Source organism: Lissotriton vulgaris, chromosome 2_1 (genome assembly GCF_964263255.1).
Source record: "Lissotriton vulgaris chromosome 2_1, aLisVul1.2, whole genome shotgun sequence".
In the NCBI taxonomy this organism is placed as follows: Eukaryota; Metazoa; Chordata; class Amphibia; order Caudata; family Salamandridae; genus Lissotriton; species Lissotriton vulgaris.
In genome coordinates this window covers 1,027,605,314-1,027,630,503 of record NC_141687.1, presented here as the reverse complement: position 1 = coordinate 1,027,630,503, position 25,190 = coordinate 1,027,605,314, and the positions used below count along the sequence as shown (strand labels likewise).

The following is a 25,190-nucleotide window of genomic DNA, read 5'->3' as shown; positions in this document are numbered from 1 at the left end:
TGAGGTCTATCGTGACCATGAAGTCCCCAATCTGCAATTGCGGTAGCACCTCCTGCAGGGAGGTCATTTTGAATTTCTGTGTTCTTATAAATGTGTTCAGGAACCTGAGGTCCAGAATGGGTCTCATTGTCTCGTCGACCTTTGGCACGAGGAAATACGTTGAGTATATTCCCTTGTTTCTTTCTTTGAAGGGAACCCGTTCTATGGCCTCCTTCTGTAGGAGCTCTCTTGCTTCTTCCTGAAGCCGCTGTAGCTGTTCGTTTGCTAGTGGCTTTCGCTTTGGTCTCCTGCTTGTTGGTCTCCCCTCCAACTCTAAGCAGTACCCGAATTGGATGATGTTTAGTATCCATTTGTCTGATGTGATCTCTCTCCATTCCTGGAGGTAGAATCTTAATCTTCCACTCACTAGTGTTATGTGGTGGTAGTTGTCCATTGTGTCCTGACCCCTTTGTACGTGCTGCCCCCTGGGATCCTTTCTGTTGGTGGGCGCACGGATGTTTCTGAAGTCATTTAGAGGCGGGCTGCTGGCCCCCTCTTTTATGCTGTCCTCGTCCATTTCTTCTCCCTCGAAAGGACTGGCCCCTTGACTGGTACTGCCAGGACTGCTTCTGTTGACTCTGTTGCGCCTGCGAGTCCGCCTGGTGCGTCTGTTGGAAAGCCTGGTGTGAAGTACCTGGCTGGTTTCCCACTCTTCCGCCGGGCCTCCGTGACTGGGTGCCCCTCTTGTTGCATCTTAACTGCAAAGCTCCCATGGATCGGGCAGTTTCATTGTCTTTCTTAAGCTGACTGAGTTTGTCGTCAACTGTTGTCCCGAACAGCGTCTCACCGTTGAACAGAGTGTTCAAGATGCTGTGTTGCACCTCAGGCTTGAAGCCCGAGATTCTGAGCCATGCGTGTCTTCTTTCCGTGACACCCATCATCATGAGCCTGCTGGAGGTGTCTGCTCCATCCAGGGCCGTCTTGAGGCAACAATTTGCCGCATTCTTCCCGTCTTCCACCAGTTTCTCTGCCTTCTGTCTGGCCTCCTGGGGTAGGTCTTTCACGAGCTTTCCTAGCTCCTCCATGATCTGGTACATGTGCCTGTTTGTGAGGGCATTGGAATTAGCCATGCGCCATTGGGTCGCGGCATTCCGTTCGATCCTTCTGCCCACTAAGTCCATCCTTTAGCTCTCCTTATCAGGAGGTGGCCCAGAAGTAGTGGCCACGTTAGCCCTCTTCCTTGCTGTGGCCGTGATGATGGAGTCGGCTGAGACCATGCCTCGAATGTAGGCCGGGTCCTTTGAAGAATGTTTATACTTCTTTTCCGTTCTGGGAGTGACTGCCTTGCATGTTCTGGGCTCCCTGAATGCCTCCATCCCCTGCGCCAAGACGCTGCCGAGCATCGGTAGATACTAGCTCCTTGTTTGCATGGGGAGTAATGTCTCGAGGAGAAAGTCCGCTTTCTGCTTCTCCTCGTCGAGCTTGAGCTTAAAAACTGCTGCCGCAGACCTTATCACCGAGTTGTAAGCCCTGATGTCGTCCGGCAGCGAGGTCTCGAGGGGTATGTGTCGACCGCCTCTTCCGGGCTCTCCGTGTCGACATCCAGGTAATCCTCCTCCTGCGGGTCAGAGGTGGCCGACTCGGCGTCCAACCTGCTGTCCTCTTCCTCCTCATAGCTGTAAGCTTCGTAGGGATTCTCGTCCTCTTCCTGGTCGTCGACCATTTCGGCGCCAGGCTCATGTTCCTCGACGTGTTCGTCTTCCTCCTCGACCAGTTCTAGCATGGGTGACTTGGTCTTGTGGGGAATCGTGAAGGCTCTCATCTTGGCGTCGAACTCTTTCTTCCGCTGCAAGATGTTTTCCATTTCGGCTTCTAGTCGCCGTTTTTTCTTTTCCATCTCGGCCGCGTTGTCCGCGCCGGATTGTTTGGCCACCCTCTTCGGCGCCTGGCCCGGCTGTGAGAGTTTCGGCGTCGAGGACTTGGACGTCCAACTGGGTTTCGGGTCCTTGTACGGCGTCGAGCCTTTCGGGTCTTTCTCCCTCGACGTCGATCGGTCCTTTTCGGGGACAATCTTCGATGACTTCTGCTGCTCAACAGCTCTTGGCGCCAGGGACTCCTTCTCAGAGGATCCGGTGGGCCTGTGGGTAGTCGCGGACGCCAGGTGTCTCTGCGTCGGCGCTTTTGGGGTCTTGCCCTCGCTTTTTCGAGACTCAGAGTCTCTCGTGCTCTTGGGGAACGACTAGTCACCTACCTTATCAGAAGTCTTCGTGTAATCGGTCTCTACGACCGTGTAGCTGTCGTCTTCGGCGGCAGTGTTATCCTCTTCCTCCGAGGACATCCCCAGCTCGTACAGCGATGGTGTCGGGGCTGTTCCTTGGAGGGTGGCGTGCGCTACCCTCTGGCTCTTCCTCACACGAAGGGTCTTCGAGACGAAGGCGGAGCAGGCGTTGCAGTCCTCGCTTCTGTGGTCCACCGGTAAGCAAAGGTTGCACACCGGGTGTTGGTCTTTCTGCGCAAACTTGTGGTGGCAGTTAGGGCAGAACTTGAACGGCGTGATGTCCATCATCGAGTGTTTAGGCCTCCCTGGCCACGCGGATGTCGACGATCGTCGAAGTCCTCAATGATTTCTCCTTCCTTTTGCTGGTCAGTGTTCTGCGAAGTCTTTCGTAGTCTTCTTCTTTCGATATCTTCTCCAATTTCAATCTTTTCCTAGTACTTTCTCCAAAAATGTCTGGAGCCCAACAGAAACGATCCAGACCCGACCGCGGAAAAAAGAATCTGAAGATGGCGCCCAAGGGTGGGAGCTTCCGCAGGAAGCATGCCGACGTCACCTGAAATGCACCCAAGGAGGGGTGACGCTGACGCCCACCTGGGCGACGAAAAAACAAAAACAAAAAAAAAAACAAAGGAAAGACTACGAATCCGGACCCAACCACAAGACCGCGGAATTTGCACAGCATAGTGAATCCAGAAAAAATTCACGCTGCAAAACTACGCCTCTTATAGCTCATAAGACATGGGCAGATCCAGGAGGCAAGTTCGCAGTGGTTGGGGCCCAGTGGGATGGACGAGATAAACATATACTCTCAGCTTACTTGCCGCCCGCCTTATGCAGATGAGCGTTGGAGGACCTTGGTGGTAGGCTGATGGGACTCCGGGAAGGTACATTAATCATGGTTGGGGACTATAATATGACCTTAGATGACACAGTTGATCGTCATCTGCCGAGGTCCAAAACGAAGTCTACTGGGTTAATGGCAGATTTTGTGGGGGCAATGGAGCTGACCGACATAGGCCGAGCGATTCAACCCACCGGGAATGTATTCACGTACTTATCTAATGTGCATCAGAGTTTGTCATGCATTGACTACTTTCTTACGCACCTGTCCTCCATAAGGTGTTTTGCCCAGTCTCAAGTCTTGCCAAGGGACATATCGGATCATTCCCCAGTCTGGGAAGAGCAAACGCACTGGGAACGGCAGCTGCGTACCACCATTGTCATCAATCCATGGCTGCTACACATCCCAGACATCAGGGAGGAACTCCGTACTCAAACAGAAAATTATTTTACTGAAAACGTGGGCTCGGTTGAATCTGCACACACACTCTGGGAAGCATATAAGGTGGTCCTGAAAGGGCAAGCTTTATCTTTAAAGTCAGGGTACATTGCTAAGAAGCGTGAACTTCTGGTCCAGATGGAGGCAGATCAGTTTGAAGCAGAGCAGGAACATGCACAGGATCCCTCACTAGACACTAGCCATAAGCTTCTATTGAAGCAGGACGAATATTGCATAAAAACTAGGGAACACATGTTGGCTAAATATAGCAGCACCCAGCATAGAATATATGAGATGGAAGATAAAGCAGGCAGGACACTAGCGTGGTTGGAGAGGCGAGAGCAGGGAACGAGATGGGAATCTAACTTGACAACAGCAGGAGGAGATATTGTGACACATCCGCGGGAAATAGCGGAGGAGTTCGCCAACCATCTGGAAAGGGTGTACTCCCCCTCTACCCACTACACGGCTGAAGATTCACTTCAGCTTCTCAGAGATAGTGACATACCAACGCTCTCAGACCCGGAGAGGGAGACCCTAGACAGCGATCTCTTGAATGAGGAAATAAGCAAGGCCATAGGGCAGATTAAATCAGGAAACGCGATGGGGCCCAATGGCGTACTGTTTGAGTTTTTGAAAGCCACTGCATCTTTAACTGTGCCACACCTAAGGGTTAGGAATGAAGAAAGCTTGGAGGTGGGCCAGCGGTTAGCTACCATGGTGGTAATCCCAAAGCCGGGTAAACCGGCAGATAGCTGCAGCTCCTACAGACCCATCTTGCTGATAAATGTAGAGCCGAAGGTTTTGGCGAAGGTCCTGGCTAACAGGTTAGTGACTGTAATTACATCACTGATCCATCAGTCTGGGGTTATGCCAGGGAGAAACACAGCCCTTAATATCCTGCGTCTACACAATGTGATGGCTAGAAGGGAATACTACTTCCAGGAAGATGCTACAGTGCTGTCTCTTGATGTCTCAATGGCCTTTGATTCCATAGAATGGCCCTATTTATTTGAAATCCTAGAAAGGGTGAGATTGGGCCCTAAATTTATAGCCTGGGTAAAGCTTCTATATAGGACGTCCTGGGGCAGCTAAGGGTTAATTGCTGCACGTCCCGGACATTTGGGCAACATAGGGGCACTAGACAGGGATGCCCGCTATCCCCGCTGCTATTCTCCCTTTTACTGGAGCATCTCGCGGCCTGGGTGCACCGAGATGTGATGGTGCGAGGGATGCGCTGGGCGGCTGATGTAGAGGATCGTATATCTTTATACGCGGATGATATATTGCTGTATTTAGCATCCCTGTACAAATCGATCAGCGTGCTACTCGACATCTTCACGAATTTTGGTAAATATTCCGGGTATGCGATTAATTGGCACAAATCCGTCTAGTTTAAGCTGCATGGTCAGGTTCCCAGACTTCCCGCGGTTACACCATAGAGGTGGCAGAGGAGGGGTTGCGATATCTGGGGATTTATATCACACCGGATCTAGCTCGTTTTTATAGTTCCAATTTAGCACCCCATTGGCTCGACTGCGCACGATGTGAAGCATTGGAGGTCCCTGCCTCTCTCACTGGTGGGTCGCGCTGCACTTTTTAAGATGCTGGCCTTCCCTCGTTTCCTCTACATTCTACATAACTGCCCACACAGAGTCCCCGACTAATATTTTAGAGCAGTGGAGGGGGAAATCCGTACGTTGCTGTGGGATTGGAAGGCCCCTAGGGTGGCACAGAAGAAACTTACGAAAAGCTGGTACGATGGAGGTATTGCATTGCCTGACCTGCAACTTTACTACTGGGTGGCACAATTGGTGACAGTTAACCATTGGATGAATCATCCCCCTGACGACCCAGCATACGTTCTTCACCGTTACCAGCCAGATCGCTCCGGTTATCTGGGGGCCTTATATACCAGTGATAGGAAGAACAAACAGAAATTCTTCGGACCTACCAAACACACACTAGAAATCTGGTGTGTTGTACATTGACGCTTGGGATGGACGGGCGTCCTCTCCAAGGTAGCACCGCTGTAGTATGCACAGAAATTGGGTATGTTGTGCTATCAGCCTGGGTTCCGTAAGTGGGACTTCATAGGTATTTCGGCAGTGAAGGACCTGGTCAAGAAAGGGGCTATACTTACATTTGGGGAGCTTCAGAGCCAGTATCACTTGGCTCAGAGAGAAATGTACAGATATTTGCAAATTAGACATGCGATTCTGGCGGCTTTTCCGTCCCTTAAAGATATTCTGGATTCGTCCCCATTGGAGTACCAGCTGTTAGATGGGCCTTTGAGTTCCAAAGAGAAATCTCTCACATATAAAAAGCTGTGTAATAATCTACCAGACACATTTCCAAAGCTTAGGGAGAGGTGGCCGATAGACCTCGGCCCGATAAGTGATGAGGACTGGCAGGCTGCCCTTATATCCCCTCGTGAAGCGGCCATCACACTGACAGCTTAAGATACTTCACCGATCACACATGACAGGGATAACCTTGGCAAAAATAGGTTCCAGACCCGAACATTTATGTCTGAGGGGTTGCGGACAGCAGGCCACCTTTTATCATATTCTGTGGAGCTGCCCAAAGATACATGTACTCTGGGAGGGAGCGTCAGAGCATATGCAGACAGCCTTGAGAAAGGATCTAGTGTTGACGCCACAACTGGGACTTCTTAACATATGCGAGGCGACGGATCTCACAGAAATCAAACAACAATTCGCAACACTGGGATACACGCTGGTCAAACGAGAACTAGCAAGAGGATGGAGGGGATCAAACCCGCCGCCCGTTACCGGATGGGTAAGAGAGCTGGACCGGTGTATGGTGGCAGAAACCGAAGTTTTTGTGGCTAGGGGGTGCCCAAGAAAGTGGGATCGGAAGGGGTCAATGTGGAATAAGTATCATGGAGATATTTCTGTGTCCCCTATGGTGGTGAATATGATAATACTGCATGATGAATATTATGTATTACTATATGCCTTCATGTTATATTGCTAGATTTGTTACTGTCATCTAAGAATATCTGTATGGCTGTAATGAACCAATAAACAAATAAAAAAAAGAAAAAGAAAAAGAAAAAGGAGTATATTGCTATCCCTGCTGGACCGGTTTAGAGTGTCTCATAGTGATATATATATATATTTTTTTGGGTGTTCAACCTGCTTTATTGCTTGTTATATATAGTACACTGCTTCGTGCGCCTACAACCCGGAGGCCGGCGGCGTTATGTGCATCTCGATAAGGAAGTTGTAATTGGTGTATCACAGCCTTGGAACCGGCATCCCGGAGGCCCGGTGGCGTATAATAGCATTATGCAATGGGTGTCCAGTATCTAGTGCAAAAAATATTTACCTGAAAGTTCACTGCAGTAGAACAAGTTTTTCGTTTTTATCAGTTTCCAACGTTAAACAAAACTGTGAGGTCTCACAGACACACTTGGGAGTGGAATTCCGGGAAAACAGAGTAGCTTATATATCGATGGTCGTTCATTGCTATGCATTGATATAGCAGCAGTCACAGTGGTACGTAGTCGTCTGGAGAATAAAGGTTACGTGCAGCGCTACAGGGGATCCCCAAGTACGATGATAAGAGTGTATGGAATAAGCAGGGCGGCAGGGACTACATAGTGGGCAAGGGCCCAGCGGCAATGTCTGCGTATATAGTGTCTGTGAATAACATGTGGGGGAGTTCCGTGCAAGGTAGTGACCAACAGTGTAACATGCGGGGTAGCGTGCCGGAGTAATAAGAAGTGAGTTGTGTATGCATCGGCAGGCAGTGTTCTCTAGTGCTTAGTGTTATCAGTTTAGCTGATCGCTAACACGTCCTCACCCTGGAACATCGCTATCATCTGCCTGGACAAGCAGATCGCCGACCAACGGGACCCAAATATCCTTAGGTTGGTTAGGGATCGGTAACAATTCAGTAAATGTGATGTGTTGTTCCTGACAGTAAGTCATGTCTGCCAATTAATCTTTGAATTTAGGTGCTCTGCCTCGGCCCCAGCAACACGCCACTCGACGCCTCGCCAAGAGCAATGCAGTATCTACGAATTTTCTGCAGGATTTTGGAATGTGTGGTGTGTGTCCGAGTAGTGTGAGGAGCGGCTCCACAGTAATGGTTTCCTTAGTCATCGCTGTAAGAGCGTTAGCTACCTGCTGCCAGTATAGATGAACAGGAGGGCACTCCCAGGCTAAGTGCAGGAAGCCCGCGTGCTCGGCATGGCAGCGCTTGCACCTGTCATTGTCAGCTAGCCGAAATCTGTGTTTTTTTACTGGGGTATAATACAGTCGCTGCAAGAATTTGTAGTGTATTATCTTAAGTCTACTACTGGCTGATATACGAGCCGTAAGGGCGCAGCAGTATTGCCAGTGGTCGTCGGTGAGCTCAGTGGCCAGGTCTGCGCTCCAATGCGCTCGAGCTCCCGCCTCAGGCATTATGGCAGCAGACCTGAGTTGGCGATAAAGACCAGAGACCAAGTGTGCCCCTTCTTGTGAGCATAACAAAAAGTAAAGTGGGAAAAGAATTTCAGGTTCATCAGGGAACTCAGGCAGGATGTCCTTCATCCCTTGGCGAAGGCGCAGGTAGTAAAGTACATCAAGCGGGTATGATCCTGGGAGGTAAAGAACAACTCTGCGGATTTGAATTTCCCGTTCACTAATAGATCGCCCCAGGATGTGATCTGCAGTCGTTCGCAAAGTATACGAAAGCCTCGCTCCTGTAATAGAGCAAGGTTAGGGTGAAACGTCAACGGCAGTTTAGGAGAGTACGGTAGACAGCAGGACATCCTCTTGGCTATGCGGCGCCATGCATCCAAAGTGCAGGAAACGGAAGTGTTCGGCGTCTGTATTAATGATTCCGGGCAATGGAGCAGGCCATTAAGCGGAATGGGATGCACGATCCAGCTGAGGCATGAAGGGCGTGGGACCCATCCAGTGATATGCATAATGCGCCTGTGCGCATAGGTAATAAGCCTCGAGGTCAGGGACATCGAAGCCTCCAGTATCGTAAGGCTGGGTCAGCGTGGACCATTTCAACCGTGGACTTTTACCCCACCAGAATAACCGACAGAGTTCTGATTTTAAGGTTTTGAAGAAGAAAGCACCTGGATAGTATGGGATGAAAGCGGCAGGGTGATCCAGCGATCCACTGCAGCCGTGAGTTTCGTGATTGCCACCCCATAATTGGAGCGGAGCGTTTCATCTTTGTCGCGCGAGATCTGTATACCGAGGTATCGGAGATCCGTCCGACACCACTCAAGTGGATAGTCAAGGGGGAAGTCAGTAACCGCATCGGTAAGGGGGAAGAATTGCGACTTGGACTTAGTGGTGTAAAGTGTATGGTAGTGAGAAGTAAAGGCATTAAGCAGTGCATCTGAGTCCCTGATTGTGTGCCCCTGATCGTTCGTGAGTTCCAGAATTATGTTGTGGTCACGTGGGGCACGCGTTAGTACCGCTAGTGCCCTCTCCGGTCTGTCTCCTTCGCAATACTTTCTGGCCTGCCAATGTTTCCCTCGAAATTTTGCTTCCCTGTTAGCCTCCTCCTCATATTTTGATAGTTTGTCCCTGAACTCGGCATGTATATCAGGACCGTCGCCCTCCACCATTCGAAGCTCCAATGCTCTCAGTTCCCTGTGTAATATATGAATAGTGTTCTGTATGTCCCGCAGGACTCCAAAACTTTTAGATATGCAGTACCCTCTAATGGTGACTTTGAAGGCCTCCTAGATATGTTCGACGAGTCCACTGACCCTTTGTTCCTGGGAAAGAAAGCAGGGAATTCCTCCCCCAGCTCAACTCGGAACAAGCTATCTAATAGTGCCGCTGGTTGTAATCTCCATTGTGGCCTAGGGTTATCCCACCCAGCAATACGTGTATGTATCAGGACAGGGCTGTGGTCAGAGTATGTTCTTGGCAAATATGTAACCCCCGAAACCTCCGAAGTAATCTCTTTGGTGATGAGGAAGTAATCCAATCGTGCCCATGTGCCCGTTTGCGATGTAAAATGTGTGCCCTCCCTCCTGATCGGGTATAGGTGTCGCCAAATGTCCACCAGGTTGCCCTCAGCGATGATGCCCTTCAATGCCTCTCTGGCCCTGGGTTTGTATTGACTCGCTCCATCCCATCTATCTAAGTGAGGTATCAATGCCAAATTAAAGTCCCCTCCCCAGATAACATGGCGGGATCCCACGTCCATGATTTTGCCCCAGAGTGTATTAAAGAAAGCAGGCATGTCTAGGTTAGGAGCATAACAATTAATGAATGTAACTGTCACGACCCATTCGCCCCCACAGGTAACGTCCCTCACTATTTGTCAAGTCTCCGCATTTCTGGGACGGCACTGTGTGTCTAAGGAGGATAGTAACTCCCTTCCCTTAAGTGGAATAGGAGGAGAATATACGGATTCCAGCCCATTTGCTTGCAAAGGTGGCCCTCACTAGTGGTGACAAATGAGTTTCCTGCAGCATGGCAATATGAACATTGTGTCTGTTGAGATAAGCAATCACATTACGACACTTTTTGGCATTGTTAAGCCCTCTAACATTCCATGACATGCAATTTAGTTGTGCATCAGTCCCTAAGACCGCCATAGATAGCGGAGCATCAATTCATCCCACCCTAGTAGTGGTAAAGCAGCAGTTACTGCTCCATCCAGACGATACAGTTTAACATAGCATTTTGTGACTCGATTAACCACTCCGCGTGTAAACCTTTCCTCCCCGAACCAGCCCAACCCCCCTCTCACTACAGCATACCAATCATGCCAGCAGCCACCTTTTCCCTCCCTCATCTCCCCCCCCCCCTCGCCCTCCCTCCCCTCAACTTCAACATCCCAACATTTTGCATGGGGAACACCCGAAAGGGAAACAACATCAAGGGCGCACAGCCACTTCTCCCGCCAATGGCCTCCCATACTGTACCACCCTCGGTGGAGGCCAGGGCAGGGAAAGTGGTCCTCGGAGTACATTACCACTGAAGAGATTAGGCAGTTCAGTTCTGCAGTGTGGAGTCCACGTCCCCCGTGTTCCCGAAGCAAGGGCCAAAGATGATAGTTCAAAGCAAAAAGGAGTCTGGTCCCGCCAAGTTCATGTGATTAATGTTCATACGCTGCCGAGGATGGGTCGTCATCTTCCAGGTCTGCCTCAGCATTACGATCACCCCTTCGAGCCTTGCGGATCGTCTTCAGAAAATCTTCAACTTTTTGGGGATTTGTGAAGAAGCAATGTTTCCCCTGGTGTGTGGCTCGTAGCTTCGCCGGGTAGAGTAGGGCATATCCAGCTGGGCTTCTCGCAGATTCTTTTTCACAGGAATGAACTTGAGTCTCTCTTCTTGCACTAGAGGGGTGAAGTCAGGATATATGGAGAAAGTTACACCATTGTATTGCAGAGTTTGTTGAGTCTGGACTGCTCTCAGCGCGACATCATGGTTGCGATAGTTCAATAATTTAGCAATGATCGGCCTAGGCGGCAATCCGGGCTTGGGGACGGGCGCTAATGAGCGGTGAGCCCTTTCGATGATGAATTGAGGCAAAAATGCATCCTCCCCTATCGATCCTTTGAGGAGCTTCTCAACATAAGAGTTCCATTTTGCCCTTGTCTGTGGATTCCGGAACGCCCGTGACGCGTATGTTGTTGCGTCGACTACGGGCTTCCAAGTCCTCGTTCTTAGTCGCTATGAGTCGGAGCAGGTTGTCCATGCGGGCCAAATTGCGTGGTGTGGGACGAGGTGATATCGCCATTATCTGAGATTCGCTGCTCCGTGGACGTTATCCGTTCTTCGTGACGGTCTACCTTATGAACCAGGGCGTCAAGCCTAGATGTCATTCCGTCCACTTTTTCCACTACAGTGGCGAACCCCTGCCTCATCTCTTGGAACAGGTGGTGCAAGTCGAGGTCCTTGGTGGGAGAAGCAATGGCCGTCGAGTTGGTATCACTGGGCCCTGGTTCAGCAGGCACCGATTTCGTACCTCTCTTAGCGCCGTCAAAGCTTATTTTCGTTTGGCGGTTTTCAGGTCGCACCATCCTGGTCTCCGATCTCATTTTCTCCGCCACCTCGCGTTCCACCGCTTCGGCCCTGCTGGGTTTCAAATGTGGGGAGGATAGCGATAAGTGGCGGGCAACCCCCGAGGCAGATATCCCTTCGCCTATGTACTCAGCGGTGTTAGATGTTGGAAGCAATCCCCACATTGATCGGGAGCTGCACCATGGGGGGCACGAGCTACCAGCCGCCGCTTGCGCTGTAAAAAAAATAACGTGCAAAGGATGGGTACCGGGGGTCTGTAGCAGAGGGTTGTGTCCGTAGATGCGCTATGTGTAGGTGGCTCTGAGATCGGCAATACTGTGTGAGAGCGCAATCTACAAGCCTATGGCCAAGAGATAGGGCAGCGGCAGGCTCTGCAATTTAGCTGGCACGAAAATATTTCAATCCGTTTATAAATCAGCCCCAATTCCAAATGACCGCAGCATGGGGCCTTAGTAGCCGCCCCAGTTTAGAGTGATCGGCGGAGCCGCAAGTGTCCGAGGGCCATTGTACATGTGGAGGATTAGAAGATTTGCAGGCCAAGAACTTTGACAAAGTCAACTGCAGCTAGTGTCCCGCGGGGTCGTGTCTCCACTGAGCCCCCAACCGCCCGCCAGTTATCGGGAAGAAAGTGGCCGCCACCTGATCCAGTCACTCCTCACCCTTTGTAGCGCAGCGGTAGGTGCCGCGGATGTCTGACACTCCCCGGTATCAACAGGGGCCGCAGCGGTAGTCGCAGCACTACCTCCGAGCGTCGCCTCGCCCTCCGAGCCGTGCAGGGATGCAGGCAGCGCCTCCCAGGCGTTGAGCCTGACCGATAGTGGATCGGGCACACGGGGCAAGCTTGCGTGAGGGGCAGTCCACTGTAGGCGATGTCAGCAACTTACACTGGCAGCAGGGACCAGAGCCAGGCACGTCCCAGGCGTCAAAACCAAGAGCGCGGATCGGGCCTGCCGCCTCGTGGCACACCCTGGCCTTGCGTAGTCCCCTGAGGCCGTTCTCCTCAGCGCGTAGTCTCCAAGGGCACCGCCGACTGATTTTCAAACGCCGTTTACTTCGGCCCAGGTGTCACCATCGGCCCAAGCTTCGGGTCGAGTGCAGAGGACTACCCACCGCATCAGATGGTGGGTAATATTCATATTTTACTCGCCTTTGGCAAAGGATAAGTTCAGTATAATGGGCAAAGGAGCGGGAGCTACTCAGTTAGGCAGCCTTTCCGCGTGCGCGCCCTCTAGCGCCCCCTCATAGTGATAATTGCTGTAGTCGAAGGTCTATAAAAGAATCCCAGAAGGACCTCCCTACCAGGTTAACTCTATGCACCATATTAATATATCTTTCCACCCTGAATCCCACTGTTGTGTTGTACTTCAGCCAGTGCAAGACTTTGTTCTTCAGCTGGGAGAAGTATTCTGAAGCACCCGGTGGAAGCACAGGTATGTTCACCAAAACCACTACATGCAGTGTGGATTCAGGTGGAAGATGTAAAGTAACTGAGTTCTGCCTGTAGGAACCCAATCTCCCCTGGCTTAAACTCTCCTCCCCTTCTTTTGATACCTCCCGCACGGTATGCCCGACAATCCCATGGTGATCTCTCAAGCTAGGATACTCCATTGAGGACCCCCCCTCTGACCTTAATAATGCCTTAACAATGGATATGTTGAAATCTGTGGGGGATGAGTGGCACTCTCCAACATGGGTTTTTGTGGTGGTGACTGCTCCTTTCTCTGTATACATTGATTGCCTAGATTACAAGCCTCAATGCTGGTACAGCCAATTGGAGCCGCAGATTCAGCATTAGGTGTGTTCTCTCCCACTGAAATACACTGGTTAAGTTGAAGAAGTTCCAACTCTTTGGATGTTAGATGTTGCATGAGTGGGTCTAGTTTAAAATCCATTGCAGCTAGTAAGCAGCCCTGAAAAGTTTCCATCATAGTCACCATATCTGATTGAGCCCTCAGCTCTCCGGCCCTTAGCTTTCCCCACGAAAAAAGGAACACTTTCTTTTGGTACCAGTTCCTACTCCTGCTCTACTTCCTCCAGCTGAGGTTGAGGGATGGGTGGCCGGGGACTTGGTGGTGCTGCCATTTCAATGCACATAAAGACGCAAAGGTTCAGGAACAGTAACACTTTCAGAAGATGCAGATAAGTCAGACACACTGCCAGTATCATGCCTTACCGGCGAGGTGGAAGATTCTAGGGCAGGTTCTGGTAGGAGAGATGGTGATACTCTAAAAGGAAACCAACAAATGAAACACTCCCGGTCTAACAATTGTAAAGAGCTCTAAGACAGTTAACTGTCTGGATCATAGAAGGGAGGAGGCATTAAGTGCTGAATAATCCCATCAGCCCACATGAGTGGCTATTCCTCGTCATCTGGGATTAAAGGTCAGTTGCCATGTTAATGCAAATTACCCAGAATCAAGATCTAGCTAGTTCTGTACCCCATAGACCGGTACAGCCACTCGCCAATCTCTATGTAAGTTACTGATGATTTGCAGTGCAAAAAAGTGAAAATCAAACGGATGTAAATAAAATTGGCTACTGGGACAACTCCAAAGGCAAATCAACGTAGTCACAGTGTCAAGCTTAAAAACAAGACGTAGACAGTTTGAAAGCATAACTGTTGCTTGCGATGACAAAATGGTCTACATGTTTCAGCCATTTGGCTTTCGTCAGGACCAATCAAGCGCTACTGCAAAAATGTCAACAATTCTGTTGGACATCCGGTCCCTCCGTACTTGTAGATGTTATCATTCTATATCTCCTTATGGATGACTGGGAAGGCGAACGGGTTATTGCTTCTCCCTCTTCTTCTATTTATCGAGTTCCATAACCGACACCTGATTCCCGAAGGCATGGCATGACTTGAAGCCTGTAGTCTTCGGTGGAGACATTCCCATAGCATACAGTCACAAAAAGAATGTTTTGGAAGTTGGCAAAAAAGTGTAGGGCCTGAGCGCTAAATCTGTGCCAAAGAGTTGTTGATAAAAAGGAACAGACTTCAGAGTGCAGTGGTGAGGCCTAATTACGACTCCATGCAATCACATGTAGAGGTGGAACAAAGCCAGCTTGAAGTTCGATGGTGCCACCTGACTGCATGCAGGAGCAATTGCTAAACACTTTCCAGATTCCATCTGGCTTCTGGTGAGAATTCAAAAGATGAGGAATCTACGGTTGTAAGAAATCACCAGTAAAATATTTAAAGGGTGTGTAAAAACTTCATATAAAGAATCTGTGGGGGCAAGTTCCATTTATAAACAATATTTTAACATCTATACTGAGAAATGCAATAATTAGTCATAAGAACCTGTATATTGTGTGGATAAAGGAAACAGTCACTGGTACGAAAATAAAGATGATGTTAAAAGCTGTTGCAATGAATGCTGAGGGTATACTTTGAATATAATTGGAAGCTCTAGTGGCCTTTTTGGCAGAAGTAAAGACTTTAATCAAAATTGATGATTCTATGATTGAGAATGCAAACAACCATATTTTCAAGCAGACTCACCGTCCCTTAAAAAACAATAAAGCAAATGTCAGAAATCTGGTTGAATGCAATGACACCTACATTATGTGGGCACTAGAGAAGTACTCTAATAATGAGGTCAATGAACCAAAAGGCATTTAAAATTCCAAACAGATAACATTTTTCTCTGACAATATGTAATACAAGATAAAAAAGTCTCCTAAAATATTCACGAGCATTCAGGTAAACGTGTTTTGAGTCAGGAAATGCTCACCATACATTGATATTCACCACTTTTAATAACTAACAAGTAAAATGAACCTGTAGAAAGTTGGGGGGATGATATTCTATAAATATTATACTCTTTAGATCAAATGATTGACTTTGTTTTAAATGTGGATACCTGTGGTCCATCTCTGGCTTCATAGAAGTCACCCACTCTTACTTTTGCACTGAAGCTGAAATTGTGCCTGGAGATATCCATAATTCCATTTCTGCAGAGATACTGAAAAAATCACATATTTTCCACTTCAGGCTTTAATAATTACAACCTAACTTTGTAGCACAGCTATACTCATATGTGAAAATGTTTTTCATGTGTCAGAGACATACTTCTGAAAGACAGTGATTTACTAAAGAGACCACAAAGATTTTAAATTTTTTTTTTTAAAAGACCTACATTTCAGCAAAAGATGTCCTAATCCAGTGCACATATTATCAAAAGCCTGACTGGTTTAGAAAAGTAATTACCTTCATAACTTCAGGGTATTGCTTAAGTTTCTTTCCACATGGAGTGATGTAGGACACTTCTCCTTGAAACCGCTCATTGATGTTCCTTATCCTCGTTTCTCTTTGCCATCTATATGAAATAGAGTACTGTACGTTACAAAATAATAATTTTTCAAATGCAGATAAACAAAATCTCAACAAGAATAGAAATACAAGAGTTCACAGTACATTTAAGATCTTAAAAAAGTATACTCAAGAGCCAAATATGACCTAAATCATTTTCCAATCGTAATGTTAGTTACAGAGAAGTGATGTTTGCTTTTCTACGATTACAAGAAACGTTGGACCACAAACAAAACACAGGTTTTATGGGTATTGTATCAGTTTAAAAAAATTGCATCTCCTACAAAGCAATAACAACCTACACTGATCTCTGTGTATGGCGCACAGACTCACCATCTCACAAAGTCAAAGTAAAACTTGAAGCTATGACAAGGGCAGGTTTGAAATAACAAGGCTAAAAAGATCTAAACCAGGAAATAAGCCGTCAAAGTTGCATACGAGGAATGTGGAACAATAAAACATTACAGACAAGACTCATTTCTGTAAACATATTTTTTCAATGCACACCTTGTAGAACAAGTTACTTACCTTCGGTAACAATATATCTGTAACAAACATTAGTTAGGGATCGATTCCTTACCTTAGAATTATCCCCAGGCGTCAGACTGGATCCGGAAAGTTTTTGTCAGCAGTACCCCTGCGCGTCGGAAGGTGGTCGCCGAGATAACGTCACAGGCAGCTACTCAGACGCTGCCCTTGTGCGCTGACGTCAGTTCTGAACACGAATTTCCGCCCCAGGAATGCATAGCCATGCAAGGGGACACCACGTTCCAATGCCGTAGTGACAGCTATCGCCCTGGCAGAATGGGCGCCCAGCACCACCGGAGGCTCCTTTTTTGCCAGAGAATAACAGGCTTAAATACACAAGATGGCCCATCTAGAGATAGTCCGCCTGTGTACGGCCCAACCTTTCTTGGCACCAACGTAGCCAACAAAGAGCTGGTCATCCACCCAGAACGGTTGTGAGCGATTCAGGTAAAATGAGAGCGCACGGTTTGGGTCCAGACGGAGTTTCTCTTCCTCTCTGGAAGGATGCGGAGGCGGAAAGAAGGTGGGCAAAGTGATGGTCTGCCCGATGTGAAAGGCAGTGACAACCTTTGGCAGATAGGATGGACGTGTCCTGAGCACAACTTTGTCCCAATGGACAGACAGAAAAGGAGGCTTGCAAGAAAGAGCCTGGAGCTCACTCACTGTCCTAGCAAAGGTGATGGCAACCAGGAAAGCAGTCTTCAGAGTTAACAGACAAAGAGGACAGTTGTGAAGAGGCTCAAAGGGAGTGCACATTAAATATGTGAGAACCAGGTTAAAGCCCCACTGTGGCATTACGAAGGGAATAGGAGGGAAAAGATGACTGATGCCTTTGAGGAATCAATTAACAACAGGGGACTTGAAAAGAGAGGGCTGATCAAGGAGCCCGAGAAAGGCCGAAATAGCAGAAAGGTAGTCCTTGATAGTGCCCAGTGCAGAACCCTGCTGGGCCAAAGAAAGAAGGAACAGTAGGACTTCAGAAAGAGGGGCAGAAAGGGGGATCCACAGGCTTTGCTGTGCACCATGCCACAAACTTGTTCCAACTGCAGGCATGTACCAACTTAGTGGAGGGACGCCTGGCTGCCCGAATGACATCACAAACTTCAGGAGGCAAGTCAAAAGGAATCAACTGCTGCTGCTCAATCTCCCTGCAAAGAGGTGGATACTGTTCAGTTTCGGGTGGAGGACTGTCCCCTGCTGCTGCGACAGAAGATCCTCCCGAAGAGGCAGTCTGATTGGGGGGGAATCAATGGTCATGCTGAGTAGCTAGGGATACTAAACTCTTAGCGCCCAGTCCGGAGCCACAAGAATTTCAGCACTCTTGGCAGCAGTTGTATAGGCAGAATGGCGTACAACAGACCGCAACTCCACTCGCGACGAAAAGCAACGCCTAGCGAGTGCCGCCTTGGAAATTCCAACGCCCAGAACTGCTGATATTGCGCGTTCTCTTTGGTGGCGAATAGATCTAACCAAGGCTCTCCCCACTGTTGAAAGAGACCTTGCGCAACGTCCGAGTGAAGATGCCATTCGTGATCCATCATGCACCTGCGGCTGAGTATGTCCCCCTCTACCATGTGGCCGCCACATCCCAGGAGGGAAGAATCCGTCACCACTGTGTGCTCCGGTTGGAGAAGGGAGAGGGATCTGCCATTGACCCATTGCTGGTTCGTGAGCCACCACTGCAACGGTCATGCAGTGCCCTCCAAGATCTGGACGTAATAGGACAGGTTCCCCCGATGGTGCGCCCACTGAAACTTCAGGACCCACTGCTGAGCCTGCATCTGCCATCTGGCATGATCGACCAGCACGATGCAGGAGGCCATGAGGCCCAGCAGCCTCAAGGTCATCCTGACCGAAACCCAGGATAGAGGCTGAAAGATCAGAATAAGAGCCTGAATATCCTGGACTCGCCATTCGGGAGGATAGAACCGAAAGAGCTTTGTATCCAGAACCACTCCGATGAAGAAGAGCTTCTGAGAGGGAATCAGGTGTGACTTAGGCACATTGATGGAGAACCCTAGCAAATGCAGGGTGTCGGCTGTAGTCTGGAGGTGGGTGGCGACTGTCCGGGGCAAGCCTGCCTTCAACACCCAGTCGTGGCGATAGGGGAAGACTGGAACCCCTGATCTGCGCAGATGAGCTGCGACCACCACCATCACTTTCGTGAACACCCGAAGGGGGGCTGGTAAGGCCAAAGGGGAGCACGGTAAACTGAAACTGCTCGTGGGCTACCGTAACCCGCTGGTTACGCTGGTGGGCTGGCAGGACGGGAATGTGGATATATGCGTCCTGCAGGTCCAACGCTACCATCCAGTCTCCAGGGTCAAGGGCAGACAAGACCTGAGCCAGAGTTAACATCTTGAACGTCTCCTGTCCTTTTTGGGCACCAGAAAGTAGTGGGATTAACAACCACGTCCTACTTCTGGCGCAAGAACGTGCTCGATGGCCCCCTTTGCCAAGGGTGCCGCGACTTCCTGTTGAAGAAGTGCCAAGTGATCCCCAAATTGCAGTGGGACTAGGTTGGCAAGGCTTTGGGATAGTCTCAAAGGGGAGGGAGTAGCCCCTTCGGACTATTTGTAAAACCCACCTGTCCGAAGTGATGGCGGATCCTGCCGCCCTCTGGTGTTTGATGGGCCTGAAAAACCGTACTAAGAAGGTTTGGAGGCAGTGGTGGCTGGGGTGGAGGTGGACTGACCTGCCCGCTGGCCCCCTGACCTGAGTCGGCGGGTCCCACGTCCGCGCTGAGGCTGTTGCAGCGCAGGCCAATGGCTCTGAAGCGAACATGTCGGGCGCCCCTTCCGTGGCCATGAAAGGAGCGAAAAGCAGAAGGCGAAGGAGGGTGCGTGGCGGAAAGGTTTAAGGACTTGGCCATAGCCCGCGAGTCCTTAAAGCGATCCAACGCACTATCTGCTTTGTTGCCGAAAAGGCGAATGCCATCAAAGTGCATGTCCATCAGAGTGTTCTGGACATCCCCAGAAAAAAAACAGTTCTCAGCCAGGCATGGCGACGGAGCGCCACTGTCCTGGAAATCGCCCTGCCCAGCGAGTCGGCGGTGTCAAGGCCACAACGAATAGTGAACTTGGCTACATTCCTCCCTTCAGCAATAGCTTGACAAAGTAGAGGGAGTGAGCATACCAAGGTCAGGAGAGGTATTAAGACCACTGGCCTCCCCCAACTCCTCTGCCCAGTCCGGGTTAAACTCAGACCCCTCCCAGTTCTCCCCTTCCTCTGATGAAAGGCCGAAAATAAGGAGGGACATAGGGATAGAATCCCCCATCGGCATTGAGCGACGTGTCCACATCTGGGCTGAAACCGGGGCAACATCGTCCGGGTGGCCGGGCGACGTCGGAAGTGGTGCGGGCGGCGGTCTCACAAGGTCAACCGGCGTTGACAGGGATCCGAGCCCGGATCCATGGGGGTCCAGGGCCGGAGCCGACAGCGATGCCGGAGCCGGAGGCAGTAAAGAGCTAGGATGCCCTGTCGGGCCCAAAGGAGCGAGCTATGGCTGACAGAAATTCCTGCGGCTGGGCCTGAGTCACCAACGGACCCGGGAAGGGCAGATAGGCCGGCGGCGACTGCGTAGGCTCTGCCAGAGACGCAGAGGCGGCACCACCTGCAGCCGAGTCGCGCGAGGGGAAGTCTGAGAGTGATGGCGCTTCTTCGACTTCTTGGAATGCCTAGTCTTACCTGACCCAGAGTGCAAAGACTTCTTTCCCGAAGAACAATGGTGGCGGCTCCGCGACCAGTACATCGACCTCCCACGGGACTGGGACCTTAGGCGGTGCGGAGCCGAGTGCCAGACTTCTACCAACTTTCGGGACCCCTCCCGCAATGTCTTCGGTGCGATGGCCCGGCAGTCGGAGCACGACTTGGGGTCGTGGTCGAGCTCCAGGCAGTACAGACCCACGCGTTGCGGGTCCGTCACCAACATCATGCGATGACAGTCCCCGCATGATTTAAAGTCGGGCATCCCTACTGCACCAGGAGTTGAACGACTCAAAAAATAGAGACAAAAAGCCTAAAAAAAACTCAGTCAAAAAGTGACTGGGGGTATGCTCTCTCCGGATCTGCGTTGGCTGGCGTGGAAAAAGAAAGAATTGACGTCAGTGCGCAAGGAGGCATCTAAGTAGCTGACGCAAAGTCATCTCAGTGACCACGACACCAATGACGGGCACGGAGCCCACACAACGCCACCTGCCGACGTGCAGAGGTACTGCTGCCGAAAACTTTCTGGATCCAGTCTGACGCCTGGGGGTAATTCTAAGGGAAGGAATCTATCACTAACCTGTTTCTTTCAAATTTAAGTTTACAGAGAGGCTATAGCTCATCCATTCCCCATATAGAATAGATGTTCCTCCCTGCTTCTACATGATCGCGAGTTATTCTTTTTCATCTGTAAGGCACACTGCTCAATGGATACTTGCCAGTTTCCATTGAATAATTTCCACTAGCAAAACATATAAGTACTGCACTAAAAACTCCTTGAGGCACCAACTTCCATAGGTTAAAAGAACATGTTACATACATTTGGTAAAGGTTCTTCTGGTGAATACTCTTATCAACAACATATTCCTAACCTCAGAATATTCCCCAAGTGCCAGACTGGAACAGGAATGGCCTTGTGCCGCTCCACATTGGCTTCATACGGCTGAATAAGCGATGAGATCAGGCAAATTACGGAACTTCTTCCGTTTAGGAGAAAGATCAAAACATGGCTGTTTCCCAAGGCAACTCCTTAAAAGGTCACGCTTCACCTGTTACCGTCCACTCCTCTGAACCACTCAGCGCCAGGATGCCTGCAAGGTGACTGTGCGCTTTATAAGTGTCTTAAATAATAAATAATAATAATGAAGGGAGTGCTGAACTCAGCTTCGAGTGTTTTCCTTTTCTGCACCCTCAGACATGCAGCATAAACAGCCGTTGGGTAGACTGTGCTTAGTACTAACTAGGGACTTTTTTTAGATGTTATAATAAGGCCACTCAACCGAATGGGGAGGTGGGAAAGCAGCAAGGAATCTACATTTAGCTAGAGCATCCAATAGAAAGAGAGCTACCAAAGTAAAGATTCTTGTTCTTCTGATGGATACTTATAATCACAGATTTCTGCATTTAAAATAGATATCAAAGCAGTATGTCCCCGTTTTTCAGGACCTGCGGAGTAGACTCTGAACAAAAAGTCTTGCAGAAGCCAGCGACCGAAGTGTCCTTCCCACCGAACAGGGTTGCCTAAGGAGCAGGGCTTTGTGAACGTATGCACTGACGCCCACTTCACAGCCTGCTAGATGTCAAAGACAACCATATTCCTGCTTAAATGGATTCTAATACCTCCTGAAATTAGTTTCTTGTTCTATTCCAGCCAAAATACCTGATGAGTTTTCTTGTGGAAATGCCAACAAGCAAAACTGCTGACACCGCGCATTGTCATCAGTAATGAAGAGTTCCCACCAGTGGCGAAAGACACCCTGTGGCAACTCGGGATGTAGTCGCGACTCGCGACCCAGTTAATCTGGTTTGGCCTTCAGGGACTCAGCAAGTTAATTACCTACCAAAAAGATTGCCTGAAACTCCAGCAACCTCCAGAGACATAACACCTCTTGGCATAGGACTATCCCCTGCTTAGAACAGTACTACATGGCAATTGCGCTGTCCGTGAGAACTTGCGCCAGCATCCCTTTGGTGGCTAGACTAAATGGTATGCAGTTCCAGTAGACTGATGTGGTGGAAGTCCTTCACTGGAAACCAGAGTCCTCTGTTCCCCACCTCAAGCAAGTGACTCCCCCCAACCAAGCAGTGATGTGTCTGCACCACACCAATGCTAGCTCTGCGTGGGTTAGGGAGAATGGCTAGTTCCCAGACTAACTGCAGTTTGTGAGCCATCACTGCAAATCTTGAGCTGCCTGAATAGATATCTGAACGATGTAAGAAAGGCAGACTTGATGTGGAGCTAAGTAGGACTCACAAGTGCCATCTGGCATGGTTGACAAGAAGGATGCATGAGGCTAAGAAGTTCGAGAACCACCCTCACCTAAATCCAGAAGCAAGCCTCAAACACCAGGATCATAGCCAAAGTATCCTGGACTCACTGATGTGGATGGAAAGTCTTGACCTCTACCGTACCAGAAATAAATGGAAGTCTCTCATAGGGTATTAAATAGGGCTTTGGTTCATTTATGGTGAAACCCAACGTCAGAAGGCCTGCCATTGTCCAGAAATAATCCACAACTGACTGGGGCAACCCTGCTTTCTCAAGCCAATCACAGAGGTACGGGAAGATACAAAATCCTGAGCCCTATCGATGGGCAGCAAACATCTTTATCACTTTCATGAACAATCAAATGATAGTGGCGAGCCCTAAAGGCAGCACAGTAAACTTCAATCACAGGGAGCATCTATGGGACTGCATGAAGGACATATGATATATGCATCAAAGTCTAAGGATGCCATCCAGTCACTCTGGTCCAAAGCAGATACAATCTGGATCAAAGTGAGCATTCTAAATCGGTCCTTCCGTAGGAATAAATTAAGGGGGCAGAGGACAAAGATAGGTCTTAGCCCCAATCCTTTTTTGGGCACAAGAAATAGAAATAGACTGCCTTTTTCCGAGTCCGGTACCTTTTCTATGGGACCTTTGGAGAGCAACTGGCATACCTCCTGTAACAGGATGGACAGAGATTATAAAAATTTGTTCTGGGGTAGGAGGGATACTTGTTGGGGAGGAGAGAAAAGATAGGGCATAACCTTTTTGAATAAATTGCAAGACACCTCTGACAGACATGATGGAAGGCCAACTCAGAAGCAGGTGCTGGATCCTGCCTCCCACTGGGTGGCTGTGTGCAGCTCAGGGCAAACTAAAGCAGTTTGTTACACTTAATAGATGGAGAGGATGAGCTGAAAAAATGGTGCTCCTGCTGGATCCGTGGAAGTGGGCCTAAAGAATACTTGACTATCTCCTGCATCACTAGTTGGGAAGACTATCTCTGCCTATCAACAACCCTCTGGTGTAACCCATAAATTTCCTAAACTGATGCAGTAATTGTGTAGCAGTGGTCAACAGCCCCAGGGAATGCATTGTAACTCTGCTGCTTAAAACATTCCAAAGCGGAATCAGTCTCCCAGCTGAAGAGGTGTAACACATATACCCATCAGCAAAGACTGTTCAATACCGGGGAATACAGTGGCACTAATCCAGACATGACTACAAAGGACAACACTGGTGCCAACAACCATGCCAAGGCAAATTTATGGTATTCACACATAAAAGCATAACAAATTTGACAACATCTTGCACATCATGTATCATCTGGGCAAAAGAGGACCTCAGATCCTCTGAGACTGCAATAAAGATATTGCTGGTCATTTCAAAAGGGCATGTGTATTTGGGCCAACATATTGACTGCATTTACAAAACACAATGTCAAACTAGCAAACTAAAATGTAAATTGACAAAGAAATCAATCCTCTTGGTTTCTATATCCAAAGGAGAGATTGGAAATGAGTTAGGATTCGCCTTACGGGTCGAGACCCGCACAATAAGGCTCTCTGGAGTGGGGTGCTTAGTTAAAAAATATGCGTCACCAGGTACCAGTATCTGATAGCTGGCCAATTCAGCTGCCCTCTTAACCACCACTGCAAAGGAGGTACTCTCTTCCCATGGTGGCCCATGTGGCAAATCAAGCTCCATCTCAGGAGAGGTATCAAGCCCACTGTCATTCAGTAACTCAAGGTATAAGGAATCTTCATAGTAATGAGGGAAGAGCAAGCAACCACCTGCTTACCATAATTATCAACATCCTATGGTGTACATCCTATGGTCAACTGCTCGTTCAACTCTGCCACCTTCCCAGAAAGCTGGAAACACGCCGAACTCAGCGCCCTCTTGAAGAAACCCACAGCAGACCCCTCTGAACTTAAAAACTACCGACCCATATCCCTCCTCTCCTTCCCCGCCAAAGTCATTGAGAAAGCCGTCAACAACCAGCTCGCCGCCTTCCTTGAATCCAACAACTCCCTCGATCCCTCTCAGTCTGGATTTCGAGCCAAACACAGCACCGAAACCGCCCTCATTGCAGCGACTGACGACATCCAAACACTACTGGACAACGGAGAAACAGTGGCCCTCATTCTACTCGACCTCTCCGCCGCTTTCGACACAGTCTGCCACAGCACCCTTATACAACGCCTCAGCAACATCGGCATACAAGGAAAAGCCTTGGACTGGATCATCTCATTCCTCGCTGGGAGAACTCAAAGAGTCCGACTTCCCCCATTCAACTCAGAGGCCACTGAACTCATCTGCTGAGTACCACAAGGATCTTCACTCAGTCCCACCCTCTTCAACGTTTACATGAGTCCACTCGCCTCCATCGCGCGTCAACACAACCTTAACATCATCTCTTACGCCGACGACACCCAGTTAATCCTTTCCCTCATCAAAGACCCTAACACCGCCAAAACTATTCTTCACGAATGCATGAAAGAGGTAGCTGAATGGATGAAACATAGCCGCCTAAAACTCAACTCAGACAAAACAGAGGTGCTCATCCTAGGATCTTCCCCCTCTGCCTGGGACGACTCTGGTGGCCTTCCGCTCTGGGCACAGCGCCCACACCCACAGACCACGCACGCAACCTGGGCTTCATCCTAGACTCCTCTCTCTCGATGTCCAGACAAGTCAACGCAGTCTCATCCTCCTTCTTCAACATACTTCGTATTCTCAAAAAGATCTTCCGCTGGATCCCCCTCGAAACAAGAAAGACTGTCACCCACGCACTGGTCACGAGCCAACTGGAT

At 49.3% G+C, this 25,190-nt stretch overlaps 1 protein-coding gene across 14 annotated transcripts in view; it reads right to left on the bottom strand.

Annotated features, from left to right (window-relative positions):
• Positions 1-25,190, bottom strand: part of BAZ2B (bromodomain adjacent to zinc finger domain 2B) — a 1,380,234-nt gene that overhangs the window by 785,919 nt on the left and 569,125 nt on the right. For 7 of the 14 annotated variants that reach the window (XM_086956655.1, XM_086956643.1, XM_086956644.1 and 4 more), the window contains exons 12-13: positions 15,771-15,879; positions 15,424-15,525 (exon numbers count right to left, since the gene is read on the bottom strand). In XM_086956655.1, coding sequence (XP_086812781.1) covers positions 15,424-15,525; positions 15,771-15,879 — 211 coding nt within the window. The remainder of the gene's footprint in view (positions 1-15,423; positions 15,526-15,770; positions 15,880-25,190) is intronic. The other 7 variants (XM_086956649.1, XM_086956650.1, XM_086956657.1 and 4 more) reach the window with 1 other exon arrangement.